This window comes from Sabethes cyaneus, chromosome 2 (genome assembly GCF_943734655.1).
Source record: "Sabethes cyaneus chromosome 2, idSabCyanKW18_F2, whole genome shotgun sequence".
In the NCBI taxonomy this organism is placed as follows: domain Eukaryota; kingdom Metazoa; phylum Arthropoda; class Insecta; order Diptera; family Culicidae; genus Sabethes; species Sabethes cyaneus.
In genome coordinates, this window is record NC_071354.1 from 146,687,376 (window position 1) to 146,709,485 (window position 22,110).

Sequence of the window (22,110 nt, forward strand, 5' to 3'; positions counted from 1 at the left end):
AACAAAATGCTGCTAACGGCTAGTGAATGAAAATTGATTTATATTTTCATATCAGAGGGGAATTTTTGTGTTCTTCCGTGATAAAAAGAAGTAGAATTGTTCTGTGATAGTATATTCACAGCTGTTTAGTTTTTAGAATAAGTAAACGTGATCATAATTGTGTGTTTTCCAAGCCATCATCAAGAGCGGATACGCGTAAGGGATTGCTGCTAGTTTTTTCAGCCTGGTTACGTGCTAGTGGAAAAACAGTGGTTTTGATGTTTATTGAATAAAATTAAGCAAATTACTTACATTTTTATGGAAATAGTTATAACACATTAAAGCCTATGAGTGCTACATTCGTTTCAGTATTGTTATATAGCGGTAAAGTTTTTATTTGGGAAAGTGCAGCCAAAAAAGGTAATGTATGCCGAAATTAGTAGCGTGATGAAAATACCCTCCCGTACCCTACTGCTTAGAGATCTCATTTTTAACTTACGCAATGCGCCTGAATTGATGCAATATACTGCTCATTCTTTGCTGTTTGTAATACAGATAAAATGAACTCAGCATTTCCAATCTGAAACGAATGATTAGAGCGAATCAGTTGCCTGCATGTTCGTTTTGTTCTCTACATTCATTCATTCTCGACAATAGTGAATGAAACCAAATGTGAATCATTCATTCAGTTTGAGCCGCCGAGAACGACAAACGAAATTACGATAAACGTAAACATTGCTGCGAAGTTTTAATTAATTTCTGGCAGGCAGTTTAAAAAACTAAATTTTAGGATTTGAATATCAGTCAAGACTTCAAGAGCAAAATGACTCATAGGTTAGTCGGGCAATCATTCAGCACTCATGAATGAATTGTTTTGAAGGCTAGAAAATTGAGAAAGACAAACACTGTCAGCAGTTCAGTAGTCATGTCCATGTAATGATAAAAAATACTACCAGCTACCATCAATTGTATGCGCTGAATGCGTATTATGTTCGCCTTCCTGCAGGGCCGTCAATTTTTTCGAGCACTACTCGGAACATCAGAGGAGTGACATAAGAGTTTTTCTTCCAATTGTGAGCTGGTTCCAAACGATTCGACTTCTACTACACACATTTATTTAAAGCAATTTAAGCAACAAATATCAATACAAATTTGATAAAATTATATCTTTAAGTTTCTAAAGTGGAGCTCCTTCGTGTGGTCTGATTTCATTTGTAATTATCTTAAGCGAGTAACTTTACGATGAGTGCGAATACTATCACGGAAGTAGAGATGACGACACTGGAAACTCCATCACAAACATCCGTAATACAGGATGCAAAAGAGATAGCGTGCGCGATAAAGTTTTGCTCATATCCGCCGGACAGCATGAACGCCCACGGTCCACTGGCATAGACGGAAGCGTCCTCCCCGCCGTTCACTCCCGCGCTCATCGGTACGGCAGCGCTGCACATTTGCTCCTTCTTTATAGCCGTGCCCTGCAGCACTGTCAGCGGATTTAGGCGACCTTCTGTTTGTTGATAATAGGAGTCATACGCTGGCCCGGTTGCGTAGGAAAGGCTAAGGTAAGGTTTCGAATCTTTGTCGCTTGTACCTGCCGCGGTGAGAATGTCGGTACCACAGGCCTGGATGAAAATAAAAACAGATTGAGTCGTTGTTCTATGATTTAGTTTACACAGACCGGCATTTTCGATTTGTATTTCCATTTTAGACCAAAAATGCTATTGACAGTGACGTCTGTTCAACACAGATAATTGGTTTTAGTATCACATATATCAACCACTAAAATGTTTATAATGTGTACAATCTTATTCAGCCTACATTATAGATAACTTACCGGATATCCAGGAATCGCCAGTGTGCTACCAACATCATTCATTGACACCACGAGCGTGTTTGTCTCCGAAACCATCATGACGCCCATGTTGATCGCCATGGAGTAATGTTTCACTTGTTCGAATGCTTTATACGGTTTATTCTCACGATGAGCCTCCTGAATGTTTCCATCAACCACCAGTAACAGAAAGCCCTCCGTGTGTTGCTTTTTCTGTAGCATCTCCAACGAGTAGTGGACCATCCTGACTAGCGGAGGAGTGTCCTCATTTTGACCCTCGCCGATGTCAGCCGCATACGGTAATCGGTCGTAGTCGAATAGACCCAGGAGATAGTCAATGTCAGTCGTGTTCAGCGCCCCCAGTTCAGCCTGTGTCATTAGAATAAAAAGCATACATCTCATTACATATAGCACATCTACAATTCAACAACCGGAAGGACGTTCGAAATACTGAAAGGCATCGGAGGCATACAAAAGCAGAATATATAGCCGAAGAAGGAGACACAATAATAACATCCTCATTATCTTTCCGCATCACTCATTTCCATGCCTACGAGCTAGAAAAGTGAACCGAGGTTCTACAAGGCACATCCGCGAACGACCGACCGAACGGTCGATGCTTTTCTGGGGAGGGTTCTTCTCCCGCCGTTCAAGCTCCGACGGTTATCGTGTTTTATTCAGCATTTTATACCTTTTAAAGTTGAGCGCACTCTTTAAAGTTGGTCCCCTCTGCCGAGCTCTGCACTCTGCACTCTCGGTTTCCAGCTTATACTTTTCGGCTGTTGGAATAATGAATTTCAGAATGTGGATGGAAGGTACGTCGCACAGCAGGAAAAAGGGGGAAACCTGTGACGAGGGAACCGAAATGAAATGGAATGAAAATCAAATTACGCTTCGGGAAGCGACAGTGTTTCCTATCGTTCATGCTCGGCAGAACACGAGGGTTTATCGCTGATATTTTTATTGTTGCAGCATATTTTTACGGAATAAGTGATGTGTCGGATTAATTAGAACTTTGTCGACGCTGATGGGAATGTGGAATGGTATGCGTATAGAATACAATCCCGTGCTCGTACGGGTTTGAAGCGAGTTGAACTCTCGCGTAACTTTTCAAAAGGTCCTAAGTAACAAATGTTAAAAAATCGAGTTGATAGTTGATCATAATTAATCACATGCCTATAAATATTATACGAAAACATCCATGCAAATTGATATTCATTAAATTGAGAAAATCAAAGCAGGCAAAATATCCTATGTACAATTTTGAATCATTCATGTTCCACTGTTACATCGGACATTTGCTTTGGTAACCAAGACAACGTCCAAAGTAACAAACAAATCAAACAACACAAATCTGTACTTTGGTCGTTTTCTGTCTTGAAGGGTATTGCACATCAAGTTCTAAAAATCTGATCTTGAACGCACCGAAGGCAGTTGCTTATTCAAAAGGATGCTCATAGGTTCTTCAGTTAGTGTTTATTCTGCACAGAATAGGGAAAAACAAGCGCTATCTAACCAAATGAACGGTAATTGTGTGAAATATAATAGTGATGTATTATGACTTATAAATCAATTTCAATATACTTTTCAGCTTTCTGAGTCAAGGACCTTGGACAAAATTTACTCATCCAGGTGTTGATCGTTGCACTTTCAATAATTAAAAAAAAATTGATGATTAAATATGATAGGCAATTGACTCCAGTTGTGAAAAAGTTCTGGTTGTGAAACAGTAAAGTTTTCCAGTTCTAAAATACCCAGAAAATAAACTATTTTATAGTTCAACTAAAATACTTTTAAAATACTATTCAGGCATACGATTTATGAAATTTGCCTATTACAAACTTGATCTTCTCGTTTTTACATACATTACGCGCAATTCAGATGTGGATGATTTGGAGGAACGGATAAATGACTGTATTTAAAGGGTTTTCGTTAATAAATGATTTTTATATATTATTTTCCATCTGTATTCCTTTGTTTTCTTTTCTGTTTAATGGATTTTGCAAAGTGTTTTACAACCAGGGGCACTTTTGTTGGCAAAAAATACCCTGTTTTCTAATATTATTATAACTTTTTTGTTTTAAACGAAAAAATACGCAGTCTTTAACAAAAAGATATGTATGTCTTCAAACTTTTGGATGATCCGATTAAAAAACTATGACCAAAAAACAAAACCTTTTTCATAACCGGGGACATTCCCCTATATGTTTTGTTATATCTTATGGAGAGATGGAAAATGAACGATATTTTGAAAGATATCGCCAACTTTACAAATCATGATCTGTATAACTTACGACAAACAGTGGAGCTGCGGTCGTAATCACAAGAATTTAATCTCTCAGCAGTCGATTACAGAGTAGAGAGTAACATCTTACCTAGCAGCGAGGAAACGGATACCAATGTGGCTTACATTGAGAATAGCGCACAGCACACAACTAATAGCTGGCCGATATCTGTTAAATTTGTTTATGCAATCATATGAATAAAATCATACGAATGAATCACATCTGTTAAACATAAAAATCAGATCTGTTAAGAATGGTAAATTAATCGTCAAAAGATGATAAATTATTTATTGATTACACATAGCGATTTGAACGAATGCCTTATGTTCCTAGACGTTAGAAGAAATTTTGCCCCGTTCCTGCTCATATGTACATATGTATATTGAATGTATGTTAAATATCATGATATTGAAATCATATTATAGAAATATCGCATTACCGGGAACGATGAAATGAAGATTCAAAACAACCAATCCAACAATAAGTTAATCAAAACGACCTATGTAATATGTCCAATGTACATTCCGGTTGAAAAAATGTACTATGTAACTTTTTGGGCTTATTCCATGTAAATTCTGCATAAAATTGCAAGATCTCTTTATTGTTACAAAGTACATTTATGCATCCTGACTTTGCAGAGGACAGAATAGAAAAAAATTAATTCAGTTTTAAACACTTTCAAATAATATTTCATCAATCTTTGCGCGCGCTTTACTTGCAAAAAGTGTTTTGTTAGATAGGTCCTTTTGAAAAGTTACGCGAGAACTGTTTTCTGTTTTACTAAGTTTTGCAATCAAAGATTACTTGTCATTTTTCCGCTAGAAGCAAAATTTTATATAAATAAAATATGTGACATGTTTTTGATATTATTTTAATAATTGTCAAAATAAAAACACTTTTAATGAAGCAGCGTAGCAGTTTTTCTTACAAGAACTGACTCACAGTGCAACATGAAAAGCGTTCATTAAACTTTGATCGATTTAAGCTTGACGCATTTCTTTTAATCGTGTATTTAGAAAACCTACACACTCCTCATTTTGTGCATGCAAATCGCGACTGCGAAATTGCTGATATTTGTTTAATTTTTGTGTGAAAAAAAGAGGAGGAAGTATTTTCGTGTAAGTGCGAACAGGTCTAAAAATCTCTTTTACTTTTGTAGTCGCGAAATGATGCCTCTATTTTGATTTTGACATTTGCTTTTCAGTTATTAAAATGGCGTCCAAGCAAGAGCAGCTATCCGAATTACTCGCACGTCGAGTTAGCGAAACTCTTAAAAGTGACCAAATTAACTGTTAACTACCTACTAAAGGTGTTCAGGGAACGTTTATCAACAGCCAGGAAGCCTGGATCGGAGAACATCGAAAGCCGTAAGCAACAACGACAAGAGTGACCAACACTTTTCAAGCGGAATTCCATCCTTTTCGTTTGCGATGTCGGAAACAAGCTGGGAGAGTTGTCTACAATCGCGTACCGAGCTAAAAAACGAACCGAACTGCCGCGGCATGCCGGCTGATAGGAAGGTAGTGACATCCAATCACTACAATGAACAAAACAAGACGACTAAGACACGCTCTTGGAAGCTGTACACGCTTATTAAAGTTTGATGGCGTAGCCTACCGACTTTCGCCAGATGTACGATGCTAATCTTTCCAAGCAGTGCCTGTCGCTCGTGATTCATACGCCTCCGCCACTCTCCGCTTTTAGTTTGTACTCCCCAAAATATCGTCCGCAGCACTTACCGCTCATACACGGCAAGGGAGCGTATGCCCTCCGTGAGCAGCGTAACATCTTTAAGTCCAGTAAGAACTACAGGTTTAATGAGGGGTTTGTACATTATCAGCTTCTAACTGTGGCGTATGCTTCTTGATCCTAGCATTTTGCGTTTGCTCATCTACAACTTCTAACTCATCGCCGCCAATGGTTATCGTCTATGGAAGGCACAATTTGTTTCCTTCGAGGCTCTTCCTTTCATGTGTTTGGTCTTCGATTTATTTTTAGCCCAACCTTCCAAGACTCCGCTTTCAGTCTGGTGAAGACTTCCTTCACCGTCGCAAAGTTCCTGGCTATGATATCAAAGTCATGTGCAAAGCCAAGGAGTTACCCTTGGAGAAAATCGTACCTCTCGTAAGGGTCTCTGCTCGTCGGATCACCCCCTCAAAAGCGATGTTGAAAAGCCTGCAGGATAAGCTGTCACCTTGTCTCAACCCTCGCCACATCTCGAAGGAACTCGAGAGTGTTTCCGAGATGCGCACGAAACACATCACTCACATTTACTCGATCCAATGTAGGTCTGACTGTCGTGTCAGTTTAACCAGCAAACCGTGTTCGTGCATTATCTGCCATAGCTGATTTCAATCGACTGTATCCTATGCTGCTTTGAAATGAATAAATATGTGATATGTGGCACGATATACATCCGACATTTTTGTGAGATCTGTCGGATGGCAAAAATATAGTCCGTAGCTGCACGAGCCCCCAGGAAGCCTCTGGCTGGTAATTTCCTACTAAACCATGTGCGTTCGGTGCCAGCCAGCTTAACAGGATCTGAGAAGGTGTCTTGCAGGCTGCGTTTACCAACGTTATGTCGCGTTCGTTGCAGCAGTCGAGCCGATCACCCTTTTTGTAGAGTAGTCCAAAACCAAAACTTGGTTTTAAGTTTACGGGAGCTTTTTAAAATTAAAAGTTCTATCGTTTGTCAACTCAAAAAATCAGAATTAAAATTTTGATTAATTCCCCTAAAAGTGAAATAATTTATTTTTCTACAGTTTTATTTTAATATATTGATGTATTCAGCAAAGTTTTAGAGCATATTATAACATGAAATTTTGCTGAAGACAGCAAAGATAGAAAAATCCTATTTCTTATATACGAGTTGTTAAAATCAATTTATTCTAATCTAGCTCTTTTTGTAGTTGTTGTATAACTTTTTCATGCTTTACAAAGTTGTACAAATGATAAAAATACGAAACTTTGCTCAATATAGTAAATACGAAACTTTGCTCAATGTTGTAAAAGTGTAGAACTTTTAATATAAAAAATACCCTAATGTTGACCCAGACTATGCGCAGACGGATACAAATTAAATCACATGAATCAGAAACTAGATAAAAAAAACTACAAAATCCATGAACTAGGTATACACAACCATAAAGCTGTTGATATTCGTTTCGTATTTGGTATTTTTGGAGCATATGCACTGATTTTTTCCGGTTTTCAAATTTCATAAGTGGAAATTTCTAGAGGGTGCCTGCAGAATTCTGGAGATAGTCTGGCCCCCAGGCATTCTCTCTTGCTACGCCAATGCGTATAACTGAGCAGAATATAATCCAGTAGGATTTCGTATTTGGCTACAAATGCCAAATGTGTCCCACATCAATTTGCACCACGGAAGAAACGCTGTAGAAAATTACCTAATTGACCGATCCTTTTCAAACGTTCAGACAACAAAAGCCATTAGTAAGGTTTTGGCATATTTGTTTCATTCAACATCAATACCATAACCGTATGCTCGCCCCTTATGCTTAACTCCACTCAAAAAGATTTGTGCAACCTAGCTGCAGCTTCATCTGTACGGAAATCCACTTTTTCTTCATGTCTTCCTCAGACTCGACCTCCTTGGGATGCTTCTGTGGTGTCTGCTTCATAATAGCCTAGTATTCTTCGATGAGCCTTAGTTCCGGTACGTTGAAGGTGTTCATGTCCTTGGGTACGAAAGTGACTCCGTTGGCTTCGTACCACTCCAATGCATCCTTTGAATATTGGCGCGAAGATAGATTCGGTCAGAAGATCGTAGGGCACTCGTGTTGCTTCGACAGAGAAGGCAGATGCTTCTGTAAACACTCCTTGAGGTAGATCTGTCCGTTTACAGTCCCGGTAGTCACGAATGGCGGATTCCGTTTGTCACAAGATGTATTTCTTGGCGAAATTATGTATTTCTTGGCAAACTATGTAGAGTCTGCATCCTTACTTCCTCTGGAACAATGCAAGAATATCATTTTGCCCAAATCACCCCCATATACATAAATAACCTAATTAACACAGTATAGAATGAATGGGATTTGATTCTTCTGATGTTTTGACAAAATTTGGAAGCTATTTGTGTTCGTTTCACTGGCGGCAAATAAGTTTTTATACTGTTTAATTAGCTTTTAACATGATTTTTGGGTAAAATAGGGCAAAATGGACCACTTCCTGAAGTCTGCGCAAGATGAAACCATCACCAATCGATTTCGTGCATTTTTTTTACATAAGAATAGGTATCTTGTAAGATTCTAAACCAGTGGCTTCTAATTCTTGGGATGTGAGCTCGTTTTCGGGTGACGCAATTTTTTCCAATTTTCGAAAAACGGGTCGCGATAAAAATAGAGTGTAAACAATACACTCTAAACTACTTCTACTCAAATTTTCAAGAGAAAATACCCAATGGGTAGTTTTCTACAGCGTTTCTTCCGTGGTGCAATTTGATGTGGGACACCCTTTATGTTGCCAAAATCGAAACCGTGCCAAAATCGAGATCCTTTTTTGATATGAAAAAATTAGAAATTGACTAAAAGCTATTAATCAACGAAGGCAACCTTTTTATGTTTACAAAATCCTCTATAAGAGCTATTCGTGCAGTGCAAGTAAATTTTTAGCGATCTGCAGTTAGTTCTACGGCAATAAAAATATTATTGTTTGAAACATTCTATAACCGCAAACTTATTTTCATAAACACACTTAGGGCAATATTTTTTCGTCATTTAAAGTATGTATGCGAAAACTGACTGATATTTAAGCATATTTTTAGAAGTAAAATATTTTGTGTTGCCAAAAACGAATACTTTTGTTACCAAAATCGAGGCTGATACATTGAATTGAATATTGAACCAATCCTTATATTTTTTGGTATGAGGTTCTATGACAATATCTAAAATACATTATGTAGACTTATCTTTTGATCAAAATAATGATTCTAGCTAAAATTGCACGGCTTTAAAGTTGATGGATATTTGGGGTTTCTCAAATAAACGGGGAATTGACGGTTCACTTGAATAGAGTAAGTTATCCTTTAGTGGACCCTTTACCTATAATGGAACTCGGGTACAGTTTCGGCGTTTATTATCTTGTGCTACTTATTTCCGAGAAAATATGACATGAAACAGAAAGTAATAAACATGCCACAAATTTCAGTTTATAAAGATTTGGCTGCATTCAATTATTAATGCCTTAAAATCGATATTTTCAGCAAGTTCATTATAGGTTAACAACGCAAAAAATGTCGCCATTAGTGGGCCCTCTCCATGCAAAATACACTAGAATTCCTATAATGGACCCGGTCGCTATCCTATTGTAAACCACAAGGTCCATTAAAGGAAAACGGACATTCCAATCTGTTTTCAAGAATGTGCAAAATATAGAGATTTTCAACATAAATGATATTTTTTTAGGCTTAATCGAAAGTTACTCGTATTGTAAGCGTCATCGGTATCGTGTTTAGCATTACCAGTTTAAAATAATTCATGGAAGAAAACTACTCAAGTACTAACTGGTCCACTAATGGTTAATTTACCCTAGTTTTTATTCAAATTTGTGATCATTCCAGGTTCATATAATATGTAATTTGCAACCATATATCACTGGGGTTGTTAATGTAGTACGTACTGCTAAGAAGAAGAAGAAGAAAAGAGGAGCGGCGCTAAATATTATTTATTCAAAATTTTGATGTGGATTAATACAAGTTTTAGAAAAAGTTTAGTACTTTTTTAACCAACATTTTTATCATGGTTTTCATTTACAGTCAGTCCACAATCATGGGTCACACACAATTGTGGGTCATTTTCGCTATACTGCAAACAACTCTAGGAAACATGCCCAGCAAACCACAAATCGTATAATAATATCTGGAAATCGTCTTAAATATCGCCAACCAACTCGAAATCGTACATAAAGCTTCATAAAGCGCACCTTAGTCTACATTTATTCCCACAAAATGATAGTAACTGATTCACATACGATTGTCGTCACAGAATTGTATAGCATTATGGAACTAATCATGTTGAGTCGGATTTCATCGTATACAAATACTTATGAATGTGAAATGTTTTCATATAATTTGAAGTACGTATATGGCCTCCAAAACAGTACGCATATGCTGGTTTCGTGCATCGAATGCGATTTTTCTATATACATATCGATACATATATCATATTGGTTACTTTGATATACGTACGAAAATGTTTGCTGGGTGGATATTTGGGGTTTTTCAAACAAACGGACATTTGCAACCCCAATTAAAAGGGGCTCGTGGAACTAACTTTGTCTAGAATTTTGGGGGAAGATGTAGATATCCTAATAGATTCAAAAACTGTTAAAAAGTCAATTATCAGAAAAATGGCGTTTGTGGGGTTTCTCAAACAAACGATTCAAATAATAACCCTATCGTAGTAAAGGCCCAGGCAGACAGAAATATACGTCAAAATAAAATGCACAGTTTTTACACGGTGTAACCATCAGATTAACGCTGACGGATGCGTTGACGCATAATGCTGTTTGGGCCTTAAGAAACACCAGCATTATGCTCGCTTTCTTGTGGAATGAATGGTGAATAAGATTCGAGTCGTTGAAAGTAACATTTCAAATTTGAAAAAGACTGGCAAAAATGTCAAAACTAGTCTTTAAGAAGTCTGTGCTGAAGCTCATAAAGAACGTTCACCAGAAGGTGAGTCAACTTGCATACAATTGATTGATATTTTAACCTATCTTAGATATAAAAATGGATTTCTGTCTGTCTGTCTGTCTGTCTGTCTGTCGGGATGTTCCTTATAGAATCGAAAACTACTTAACCGATCGGCGTGAAAATTTACATGTGGGTGTTTTTGGGGCCGGCGAAGGTTCTTATGATAGTTAGAGACCCCTCCCCTCCCTAAGGGGGGGGGGGGGGTTTCAATCAAATGTTTTTTTCATGTGAGTGTTTTTGGAGGCAAGAATTTTTTCTATGGTGAATTGAGATCCCTACCCTTTTTAATAAGGGAATTATAACCTCACTCCCCTTTAAGAGGGAGGAGCTGCCATAGAAATGAAATACAAATTTCCTGATGGAACCAAATCTGGTATGTGGGGCTTTTAGGGGACAGAATTTTTTTTCTATGGTGAATTATGACCCCTTCCCGTTTTAAAAGGGGGGGCTCCCATACAAATGAAATACAAATTTCCTCATAACTCGAGAACTTATCAAGCAAAGGGAACCAAATTTAACATGTGGGGATTTTCGGAGCCAAAATTTTTTTCTATGATGAATTAGGACCTGTTGCCTGTTTAGGAGGTGGGCTTCCATACAAATGAAATTCAAATTTCCTCATAACTTGAGAACTAATCAAGCAAATAGAACCAAATTTGGCATGTGGGGCTTTTAGGAGGCAGAATTTTTTCTGTGGTAAATTATGACCCCTTCTCATTTAAGAGGGGGGGGAGGGGGCATATAAATGAAATACAAATTTCCTCATAACTCGGGAGCTAATCAATCAAATAGAACCAAATTTGGCATGTAGGGGATATTGGAGTCTTGAATTTATTTTATGATGACTCTAGACCTCTCACCCCTGTGGCAGGGGGATATGGACTCTCATACAAATAAAACAGAAATTTTTGCGTATCTCAAAGACTAATCTAACTCGAGAAATTCTTGACTCTTCCATAAAACATTAGTCAATAACAAGATCACAAAAACTATCTATGGTAACACTAGCTCATTCAGAGCGACACGGCCGCGAGTGTTCAGATTGGCAAGAAGAATGCAGTATTTACATTTTTATAAACAGAATCCCGCCTTTGGGCTGAAAAACTGCTTCCGACATTAGGTATTCCGCCGAAAAGTTATTAACTGCTAATTTCCCGTTAAGGTTTTTCGCGAAATGGTATTCGGCGAAATGTTGTACAATCACGGCGAAGATTGCTATCCGCTTTCTGGCTAAGCAATGAGAGGAGTTGTTTTCTACTTTACTGTGGGGAAAAATTGCAAATTTGTATATTAAACTACCCATCCCAGGTAACCAATAAGCATTAACATAAGCAGCAAATCAGCATATCTGGCATTTTATACCGCACGTTGTTGTATATTAGCTTTTTGACTGCACAAGTGTTGTAAATTGGCATTCAAAATTCTATTCAAATTCTTCATGTCGGTAATTAGCTACAAATTAGCATTGTCAGCACTATAACAAGGTTAGCAGTAAATTAGCTGTATATTTTGCCAAATTAGCATTTAAATAGCATTTAAGGCGACTTAAATGCTTATCGGCTTGCATTTGAATAGCATTGGTGATGCTTATTGGATACCTGGGATGCTTTCATAGTTACGTAACTGCCAAAATGAATCATCTAAGGTTGAACTCCTCAGAAACTTGCAAAACTGCAGACTGTGACAAAGGTCATCCGAGATTCATGATTTATGTACAACACAGTTTAATTTCTGGTAATACGAAGTTTGTCGGATCAGCTAGTATCTAATAAAAATTGAATTTTTAGCATTTTTGTTAGATTTTTATAAAAAATTGGAGTCGTCTATACTTTCTGGAACAGTCTTAATTTGTTAATGAGTGTTGGCTGACTCAAGGCTCGCAAACTCTAAACTTTAAAAGTGTAAGTGTAATTCTAGTGTAATAAAATTTCAGCCCTTCTATAGGTACGCAAGGTGGAGAACCTGGAACTTTACTACACTTTGCTCAAATATTTAATTCAGACATAAATGCGTACCGCTTCGAATTAATTATACACATCAACTTATATAGAATGCATTACCAGTTGGCAACATTCAGAATGCTTCAGCATACTATTTATAAGCCAGTCAATTTAAATCGAAATAACTCAATGAAGGTGGATAACTGATCAAAACAAAGAAAAAAATGATTCGCCCGACATAGATGCTGTCGCTTTCGGCATACACGAACACGTTTTACATCCATTCATTATGCTGCGCTGCATAAAGGTACTAGTACACTGTTTGCTGAATCATCCAATATTTGATCTATTTCATCAAATAAATTTGAAAACCCGTGTACTGACCCAACCAAATATTCGAACAAATTTTATTTTTCAAAATGTCGCCGAGCTTTTCCAATAAAATTTGGCGGTTTGTAAAACAGTGTAATATGCCAATCAAATTAAATTTGTTTTCGCAACATTTTGCGCTGTTCGCCGGTTTGTTTGCTTGAAACTTATCAAAAAAGCTCTCAATGTTTATTATTTGAACTGCTGTCAAAATAGAATTTGGTACAGGAAAAATCGTGCAGAAAGGAAGTTTTGCAAAGGAAATGACACTGGAATAAATCAGGACATTATTAAATCAATAGTGAAAAGTTAAAAAGATTATGAATAATGAGGAGATCACTTAATATACCTGTTTTTCGAACATGATTTGTTTAACGGGAAAATAGCAGTCATTAACTTTTCGTCGGAGAGCCCAATTTCGAAAGCAGTTTTTGGGCCTAATAGCTGGGGTCTGGTTGTAAAAATATAAATACTGCCTTCTTCTTGCCAATCTGAACACAGCGAATATATTTTCATTAACAGAATTTTTGTTTCAAACAAAAAAACTGCTTTTGAAATTGGCAGAATCGATGACGACTAATTTCACCTTAAATACCCTCTAAAATTAGGCACTACCACGTATATAATACTACATATGTGAAACATTATTCTAGTAAATCTAGTAAATAGTCAGCATGTAAACGTTCATTTCAGGATCGAAAGGCTACATTCTGTTTCTGTTAACATGGATAATTTACTAGAAAATATGAACAATAATTGTATGCATATCCACCTTTTCGCGCGCTTAATGGCGGCTAGTGGGTACGTTTTTCGACAATGTTTATTTGCTTTTGGGAACTTCGCTCACGTATGCTTGAAAGTTCTAAAACGACAATTAAGGCTGGAAATATTAACTTAACGTGAACAAAGCTGCCAAAAGCATGCTAACGTTTTCCGAAAGTTGTATCCAATAGCCGTCATTACGCACGCGAATAGGTGGATAGCTGTGTGACATTCAATTTTATTCTGGTTTTGTGTGTCGCAAGTAGTGCGCTGTAATCGCACAGTGATGCGCTATCCAGCTTTTTACACCATCTGACATAATAACGGACGGTATCAGGATTGCTAATGTGCGACCAATACAGTGGTTTGTGTGCATCGTGAAAAATATTTCGCAGCGAAAAAAAATTTGGAGATGCAAACAAACCGCGTATACGTATACGCGGCGAACTGTGCGTGCGGTAAATGTCAGCAATCTCTATAATACGTACTAGTACTTCATAAACTATGTACATTATAGCAAAAATTAGACTGCAAAAATGAAATACTGCGGAAAAATAATATCCCAAATTTATGTGCATGCATAAATTTGGGACATTATTTTTCCGCAGTATTCATTTTTCTTGAATAGCAGGGGTATAGATTACCGGGTAATAAGCGCTTGATTAACTGTTATTCAACAGAAATGTTGGATATATCTGGCATCTGCTTACGACCTTTTGAAAAGTTGGTGCCGAACTTATTATATACCAAGCAATGCCCTTATGTAAAGAGCATTTTACGTGACAAAGCGACATGCTGACTTGTTGATATCGATGTTGCGCTTTCCCTGTGCTGTGCTGGTACTTTGACAATCCGCAGATGTCCCACGGGAAAGCAAAACAGAGCTGCCACAAATACAGATATTTGTGCATACATAAATTTGGGATTCATCAATTATTTCAGTTGCTGTGATTTCTGGCGCTACTAATGTTCCTGAATTTTAAAGTAGTCCATAAACTATTTATGTTATTTAAAAGAATTGGTGAATGACCAATTGGTTAAAACCACATTAAATAGCAATAAGCAATTATTTAAAAGATTAGATTGAGAAAATTAAATACTCCGGAGAAAACGGTAGGGTCCCAAATTTATGCATGCTCAAATATCTGTATTTCTGGCAGCTGTGAAGCAAAATCAATATCAGCAATGTTGTTATGGTTCGTAAAATGGTCAATTCGGCTGATATTCCAATACCAATATCAGCGACACGGCTGACATTGGTATTGATATTAGTGATGTCCGAAATTTTTAATTATTCGATTGCCGATTAATCGATCGAGTAGGCACTGGTCGATTAGTTCAGTGTTCGTGCTAGTAGTAGTGTTCGACGTCGGAACGAAAATTGAGGTCCGGGTTCCGGTCCGGTAAAAATCGGCACGAATTTTCTTATTCCGACTTTATTCCGGTCCGATTTGGCTCTGTTCCGGTTCCGGAACCTGAACAGAGCCAAATCGGACCGGATTATTAGTTTTTATAGTCGGAATAACAAAGTTCGTGCCGCCTTTTAACCGGACCGGACCGGAACCCGGACTTCAATTTTCGTTCCGATGTCGAACACTAGCTACTGTGTTACCTGACTCACTGCGCATAGCGTTGTATTCGCGGTATCGTGTTGGTTCGAAAGGTTTCGAAAAATATCGCCCTTGTATCGAAAATATCGTTAATTTTGATCACTAAAAATAACGTACTTAAACGTTATATTGCAAGTGCTAGTAGTACGCAATAATTGTATTGTGAAACTGAATTGTTATTTATGCAACTTTTTACAAGTTAAATGCAATAACAAAAGCACAACTTATAAAAAATCGGTTGTTATCGATATTAGCTGCATATGCGTTATAAACGAATAAAATGCATGGTGACGTTTTATTTCAATAACACGCATATTCGCAGTGAGTCAGGTAAAACAGTAGTAGTATTCGACTATAAATATTCGAATATTTCGTTAAATTATTCGATTAATCTTACGATTATGAACGATTAATGGGGATTATTCTCATTTTTTTAATCTTATTTAAACTATTCGATTAATGAATTACTCGTGCCGGCAGTATTCGATTACAAATTATTCGATTATTCCATGCTGTAATAGTGATGTCCGTTAGAGTGACTATATACAGAGTGGCGACAATGTCAAAATTGGAATGATAATTATCTGTCAGTGTCATTCCAATCGAGCAGACGACCTATCCAACGCGTATGCAGGAAAGAGAAAGAAAAACTTTGGAAAAACCGCATTGCATACATTTGGGATGACTTGTCGCCACTCTGTATATAGTCACTCTAATGTCCGTTAATCGTTCGATTAATTCAACTAATCGAATAATTATAAAAATATTCGAATAATTTTTAATCGAATACTGCCAGCACGAGTAGTTGAATTAATCGAATAGTTCAAAGGAAATAATATGAATGCGAATAATCCCCGAATAATGGCCGCTAATCGTTCATAATCGTTCGATTAATCGAATTAATGAAAAAAATATTCGAATATTTCTAATCGAATACCACTAGCACGAATAGTTGAATTAATCGATTAGTTCAGACAACGCTCGCCGATTAATCGCTAATCGAATAATTGAAAATTTCGGACATCACTATGCTGTAATCGATTAATCGAGAAATTACCGGACATCACTAAATGTAGAAATTGAATTTACACTCAAGTCGCTTTTTACGCGAAGGATACGTCCCGCGTAAATCAAAACCGCGTAAATTCAGAAAACCGCCCAAATTCCGAAAACCGCCTAAATTCCGAAAACCGCGTAAATTCCGAAAACCGCGTAAAAAACCGCGTAAATTCCGAAAACCGCGTAAATTGCGAAAACCGCGAAAAAACCGCGTAAATTCCGAAAACCGCGTGAAAATAGTCGCGTAAAAAATCGCGTAAAAAGCGACTTCAGTGTATATAAATTGCATTTTTTCATACCGCAGTAATTTGTATTAATTATTTTGAATTAATAATAATGCCTGTATTAAAACGTGTTTAAAAAAATTAAAATGGCTTTCAGCTTCCTGTTAAATGAATAGCCTCACTTTCCGAGCGTACTTTTTTTTGCGTATTTGCTCTGTTTGATCTGTACAGAAATCTGCTGGCGCAAACATTTTCGGGCCGAATGTATTTGATAATCTCACGAATTTCATGCTGTTTTGCAAACAGTGTACTGGCCCCACAAAATATGTCAAAATTTATTTGATTTTGTAACACAGGTAACGTCTCAGATCGAATTTTTGACATCAAATTTGACAAACAGTGTACTGGGCAAGACAAATATGTCTGTCAAATACCAAAATTTGCCCAAATTCTGACAGGAAGAAAATTTGACGATAAAGCAAACAGTGTACTGGTACCTTAAGAGACATACAAAGACCCCAAGGGACAACCAGACCGACGCGACGACGGACGGTCGGAACAGCAAAGCATACTGTCCAACAATCGAGCCAAGCGCAAAAGCTCTGAGCCGTCGCAGCGCAGATCGAAGAAGAGAACGCACCAAACCGAACACACCGAAGGGGATGGACGGCACTGCAGAAAGAATGCGAAACGAAAAAAAGCGATGCAAAAAATATACACACCGAAGAATGCAATTGACGTGAATGATTTATATCAGCCATTTTACATCGAGGCGATGTACGATAAATCAAATGCGAAATCGGTCGATTTGTGCATGCACGGCACGAAAACGATATACAAATGCGGCCGGCTGAGCTGTGAGTTGTGCCTCAGCCACAACGCACCACGGAACCGAGCACCGCCACGCCACGGCACCGCCGACCGGTCTCGATTGTAGGAAAAGGTCATGCCTTAGTCGAAGCTCGCAGCTTAGAACAATGAATTATAGTTGGCGACTGGATCGATGATGGGTGATGGGTTCAAGAGCGAGACTGAATCAATTGATTATTTACATTTCGGAACATCGCAATGTGGCCTAGGCAGAGTCAGGCGTTGCGTTTGCGGTAAAGCAATGCGGTTTCATGCGATTGAATGCATTTGACTACCTTTAACGCGGTTTCAAATTGCCACAATTTGCTATAAAATTTCAAGAGGCACTCACATACAGTCAAAAATCAACATTAAAAATAAAAACTGTTTTTAGGAAGTACCAAAAAATATTGAAGTATGCAACAAACGACTAGGTAAATAAAATGAAAATTTACTAACCAGAGTAGTTATGTAAACAGGGTTTCCAGCTTTGGACTGTTTCCATTCCTCGATAAGATTTTTACCGTCGGTACGCAAACCAGGAGCACCACTTTTGTCGGTTTCGGTGGTTGGAATAAAATTTTTTCTGCCGCCACCCAAAATAACCTGCAAATAAGATGTACCTGATTAACTAATTACCATACATGTTCAATCCAGCAAGAATTAACCGACATACGTCGGGTAGACGCAAGCAAAAAATTCGCTTGTGTCAGCCCGACTTCTAGCAAACAATTCTTACCGAAATCGTAAACCACAAAAATTGAGACCTACCAATCAAATTTTATCAGACTTATGAAAGAACATCATTTACGAAAGATTTTACTCAAATGCAGGTCAACTAAACTTACCTTAAATTGTTTCCCAATATCTCCATGGACTAGCTGATAAGCTATGTCCTTGACCTCGTCAGGGCGGCATCCAGCTTTAAAGACTGCTGCGTCGTTTTCCCAATCCTTATCACCGGAGTTTGAATACAGTGCGGCATTTGAACCGGCAGTTACACGAGATGTTGTGGCTAGACCTACAATTGAAAGCAGAAATGACTTTCAATACAGTTTGCCAATTGCTCTAAATATGACTAAACAAAGTATTTGTCTAACTAGCTCAAAAAGCATCTCCGCAATTTGTACAAAAAAAGAAGAAAGAATTACTATTTTTATCACAAATATGAGTAATTCTGAAGCTAATTACATTACAGTGTTAAACAATCGAACCAAACACTGTACACGAAAAAATTGATCACTTTGCAACCAAAAAATTGTGGATGGGGTAAAAATTGCTGGAATTTTGAGTGAAAGTAGCTAAGATTGTAATGTTTATGTTGAAAAAATTTGGAGCATCGGAACTAGAGCAGAGCCAAAATATAATATGCGACGTCGTGGAAAATTCGACTGTGTCGTACAGATGGATCAAGAAACACCTGGAAATTCATCATTCGACGCCCACCTCCCCTTTCACAACAAATAATAATAATAAATTACATTCCAACCCTTTCATTTCAATTCAATTCACTTCAATCAATCCATAAAATAACAAAAATTAACTTCAACAAATAAAAAAGGAAAATGTTTGAGGTTATTCGGTATCAATCCCCGGACGCTTCAGTAGTCGCTGATGTGTCGTCGAAACATTAGCGCATATCCACGTCATTTTGTATTTTATTCATCCACTCAAATCAGCCTGATCCGGTTGGAAAACCCAAGACTTCCTGCTGACGTCTTGCCACAACACATCTCGGAAGAACTTTTCTGACGGATTTTGTCATTCTGTGTATTTTTTACGATCATTCAACATTACCTGAACTGCGAAATATAGTCCGCAAGTGGCGCAAACTCTGTCGTACAGAGAGCTTTTGAGTGAGGGACAATATAGGTTATACGGAAGAACCTTAAAACCCGCCTTAGATTTCAGTATGATTTTATGTTCATCGATTGAATTCAACACGAAACTCGAGGGGAAATATTGCGCTTGGTCTTCCGTAGCCCCTCAAGAGTTTCTGCGACTGCTATGGCCGGTGGTAAAAATCTTCTAGGCAGGACGGTGCTCAAGGAGCCCCTCAGTGGTGTACAGCAGTTCTGTAAAGTATTATTGGGGAGTTCGTACTAGCACAAATAAATCAGTCATGTTCACACATATAGTTTTAAGATAAAAAGTTATCATTAAAACAAACTTAACTATGTATTTGTATTAAAATACATTAGTACGTTAATTTTATCAAAGCCTTCAACAGTTGTATCTTAACACGAAAACTCATATATAATTCCCCGAATAAATTTTCCACTTGAAAATTTTTTATGTGACGTCACAACCCCAACTTCATACCCCCCCTTATAGCCCTTGGCTGGTGAATGGCTATAACAGTGTAACCTGACCACTTTCAGTTATAGCAACTCTTACCCCTACCTCCTCGTGGTGCCAGCTGGTAATACAACCAAGTCCCGGGAAAAACCAGAAACTCCCCTCTGGTTGGACCCGTGGTTGTAAACAGACAGGGAGAGAGGGACACCTAGACCTTAAACTTCTGGTCTACCAGGTGTCTGAACGGTCCGTTGGGACCCATTGGGGCCGATGCCAGTAAGGTTTCAACTTCGGTAAACTGGCGGCTATGTTATTGGACATGATTCGGACACGATATACAACACGACTTAGGGCTGGCATTTGCGACGAGCTCCCCTAGTAAAGTCACGTGATAGCGACTTGAAACGGCGAGGTGGCAAACGGTGCATGTGTCTCCGTCCCGTAAAACCTGGCAGGCCTTCAAGTACGTTCCAAATCTATCGACCGGCGACCACCGGGCGGGAGTAGGTTCAGATGCTTTTTCCTGATTTACGCAGATCTGGCTCTGAGGTGCAGTTGCCCATAAGGCGCTGCCCCAACCCTCGCATGGTTCTCCCTGTTCCATAGATCGCCATGGGATCATTAAAGCGACTACTTCAAATGGGTTTGGATAGCGGCTTGAAGGGGGACCCTTTAGAATCAGAATGAGTCTTCTAAACAAATTTACAGCAAGTGCGGATACGGTGGAAAACCCGTTCGCGAGGGGAGGCATCCAACGTTCTCCACCAAGGGTGGAGAAGGATGCAACCCGAAGTGCTAGTGTGGGTGGCAAGGGCAGCGGTACGCCTGCCACGCCAGACACAGCGATGAACGGCCCATCGCTAATCAAGGCGATGGGAAAGAATAGAGAGGAACTACCCAAAGTGGTAGCCGCGTCACAGCAGCTCGATTTAATCATCGAGTTCACGTCAGGTCGCGGCAATTTCTCCAAGGACCTGAAGCAGAGCTTGCTCATGCTTCGGAGAACCTTGTGTGCTGCGACCAAAGTGCATAACGACCTCGTGGCGCATGTAGGAGAGGTGAAGACCGTGAAGGCGTCGAAGTCGGTACAAACGGATGCCTGCTCGTTGACGGCGTGTCGCAACGTGGCCCTGGAAGCCACGGAGAGCGCTACCAACAGCGGTAAGGCATCTGCTAAGCGTCTGAGACAGTCCCCGGGGGATGGCACCCCTGGTGGACTAAAAAAACGCCTGATCGGTAAAAGCCCTCAGGCTAGCGAGTTGGTGGAGCCAACCGACCAAGCAGCGGGAAACACCAAGACGGGTGGCCCGTGGATCGAGGTCACGGCCAAGCGGAAGAAAAGAAGAAGCTCCACCAAAAAGAAAGCTTCACCTAAACCGACAGGGAAGCGAGCGAAGAAGGGCGACGCTCTTATCCTGAAAACCGACGGGTCGAAATACTCGGAGGTTCTGAAGGCCATGAGAGGAGATGCCCTACTCAAGGACCTGGGCGCGGACGTGCGGAGCATCCGCCGCTCACGCACGGGCGAAATGATCCTTGAGTTGAAGAAGGACGCCACCAAGAAGAGTTCCGCATATAAGTCGATAGCGGAAGGAGTGCTCGGGGAGGGAGTGCAGGTACGTGCTCTCACACCAGAAATGACTCTCCAGCTTAAAAACCTGGATGAGATCACCGATGTGTGTGAGGTCGTACAGGCCCTCAAAGAGCAAAGTGGAGTGGTGGTGGCAACCGAGGCGGTTCGCCTGCGTAAGGGTCCTGTCGGGACCCAGGTAGCCACCATACGACTTCCGCTGGCGGACGGAAATGAAGCCCTGAAAGCTGCTAAGCTAAAAGTGGGGTGGTCGGTATGCCCACTAAGCGTGCTGAAGCAATCGGAGGCTTGCTTCCGATGCTTCGAGCACGGGCATAAGGCCTGGAACTGCAAAGGGCCAGATAGGAGCCAATTGTGCAGGAGATGTGGCAGTGCTGGCCATAAAGTAAGGGACTGCGCGGAGCCTCCCCAGTGCTTGATCTGTACCGGTAAAAGGGACGCAAAGCACGTAACGGGAGGTCCAAGGTGCCCGGCTGGTGTGCCGGCGACCAAGCCACGATCATAGTGCAAGTGACACAACTCAACCTGAACCACTGCAGCACGGCTCAGCAGCTGTTACACCAAGCAGTTTCCGAGTCGGCAACGGACGTTGCCA

The 22,110-nt window shown here is 39.3% G+C and overlaps 1 protein-coding gene across 1 annotated transcript in view; it reads right to left on the reverse strand.

Annotated features, from left to right (window-relative positions):
• Nucleotides 1–1,202: 1,202 nt before the first annotated feature.
• LOC128736155 (membrane-bound alkaline phosphatase-like) overlaps nt 1,203–22,110 on the reverse strand; it is a 35,036-nt gene continuing 14,128 nt past the window's right edge. The window contains exons 4-7 of the mRNA XM_053830635.1: nt 18,475–18,647; nt 18,086–18,232; nt 1,817–2,182; nt 1,203–1,604 (exon numbers count right to left, since the gene is read on the reverse strand). Of these exons, the coding sequence (XP_053686610.1) occupies nt 1,203–1,604; nt 1,817–2,182; nt 18,086–18,232; nt 18,475–18,647 (1,088 nt within the window). The remainder of the gene's footprint in view (nt 1,605–1,816; nt 2,183–18,085; nt 18,233–18,474; nt 18,648–22,110) is intronic.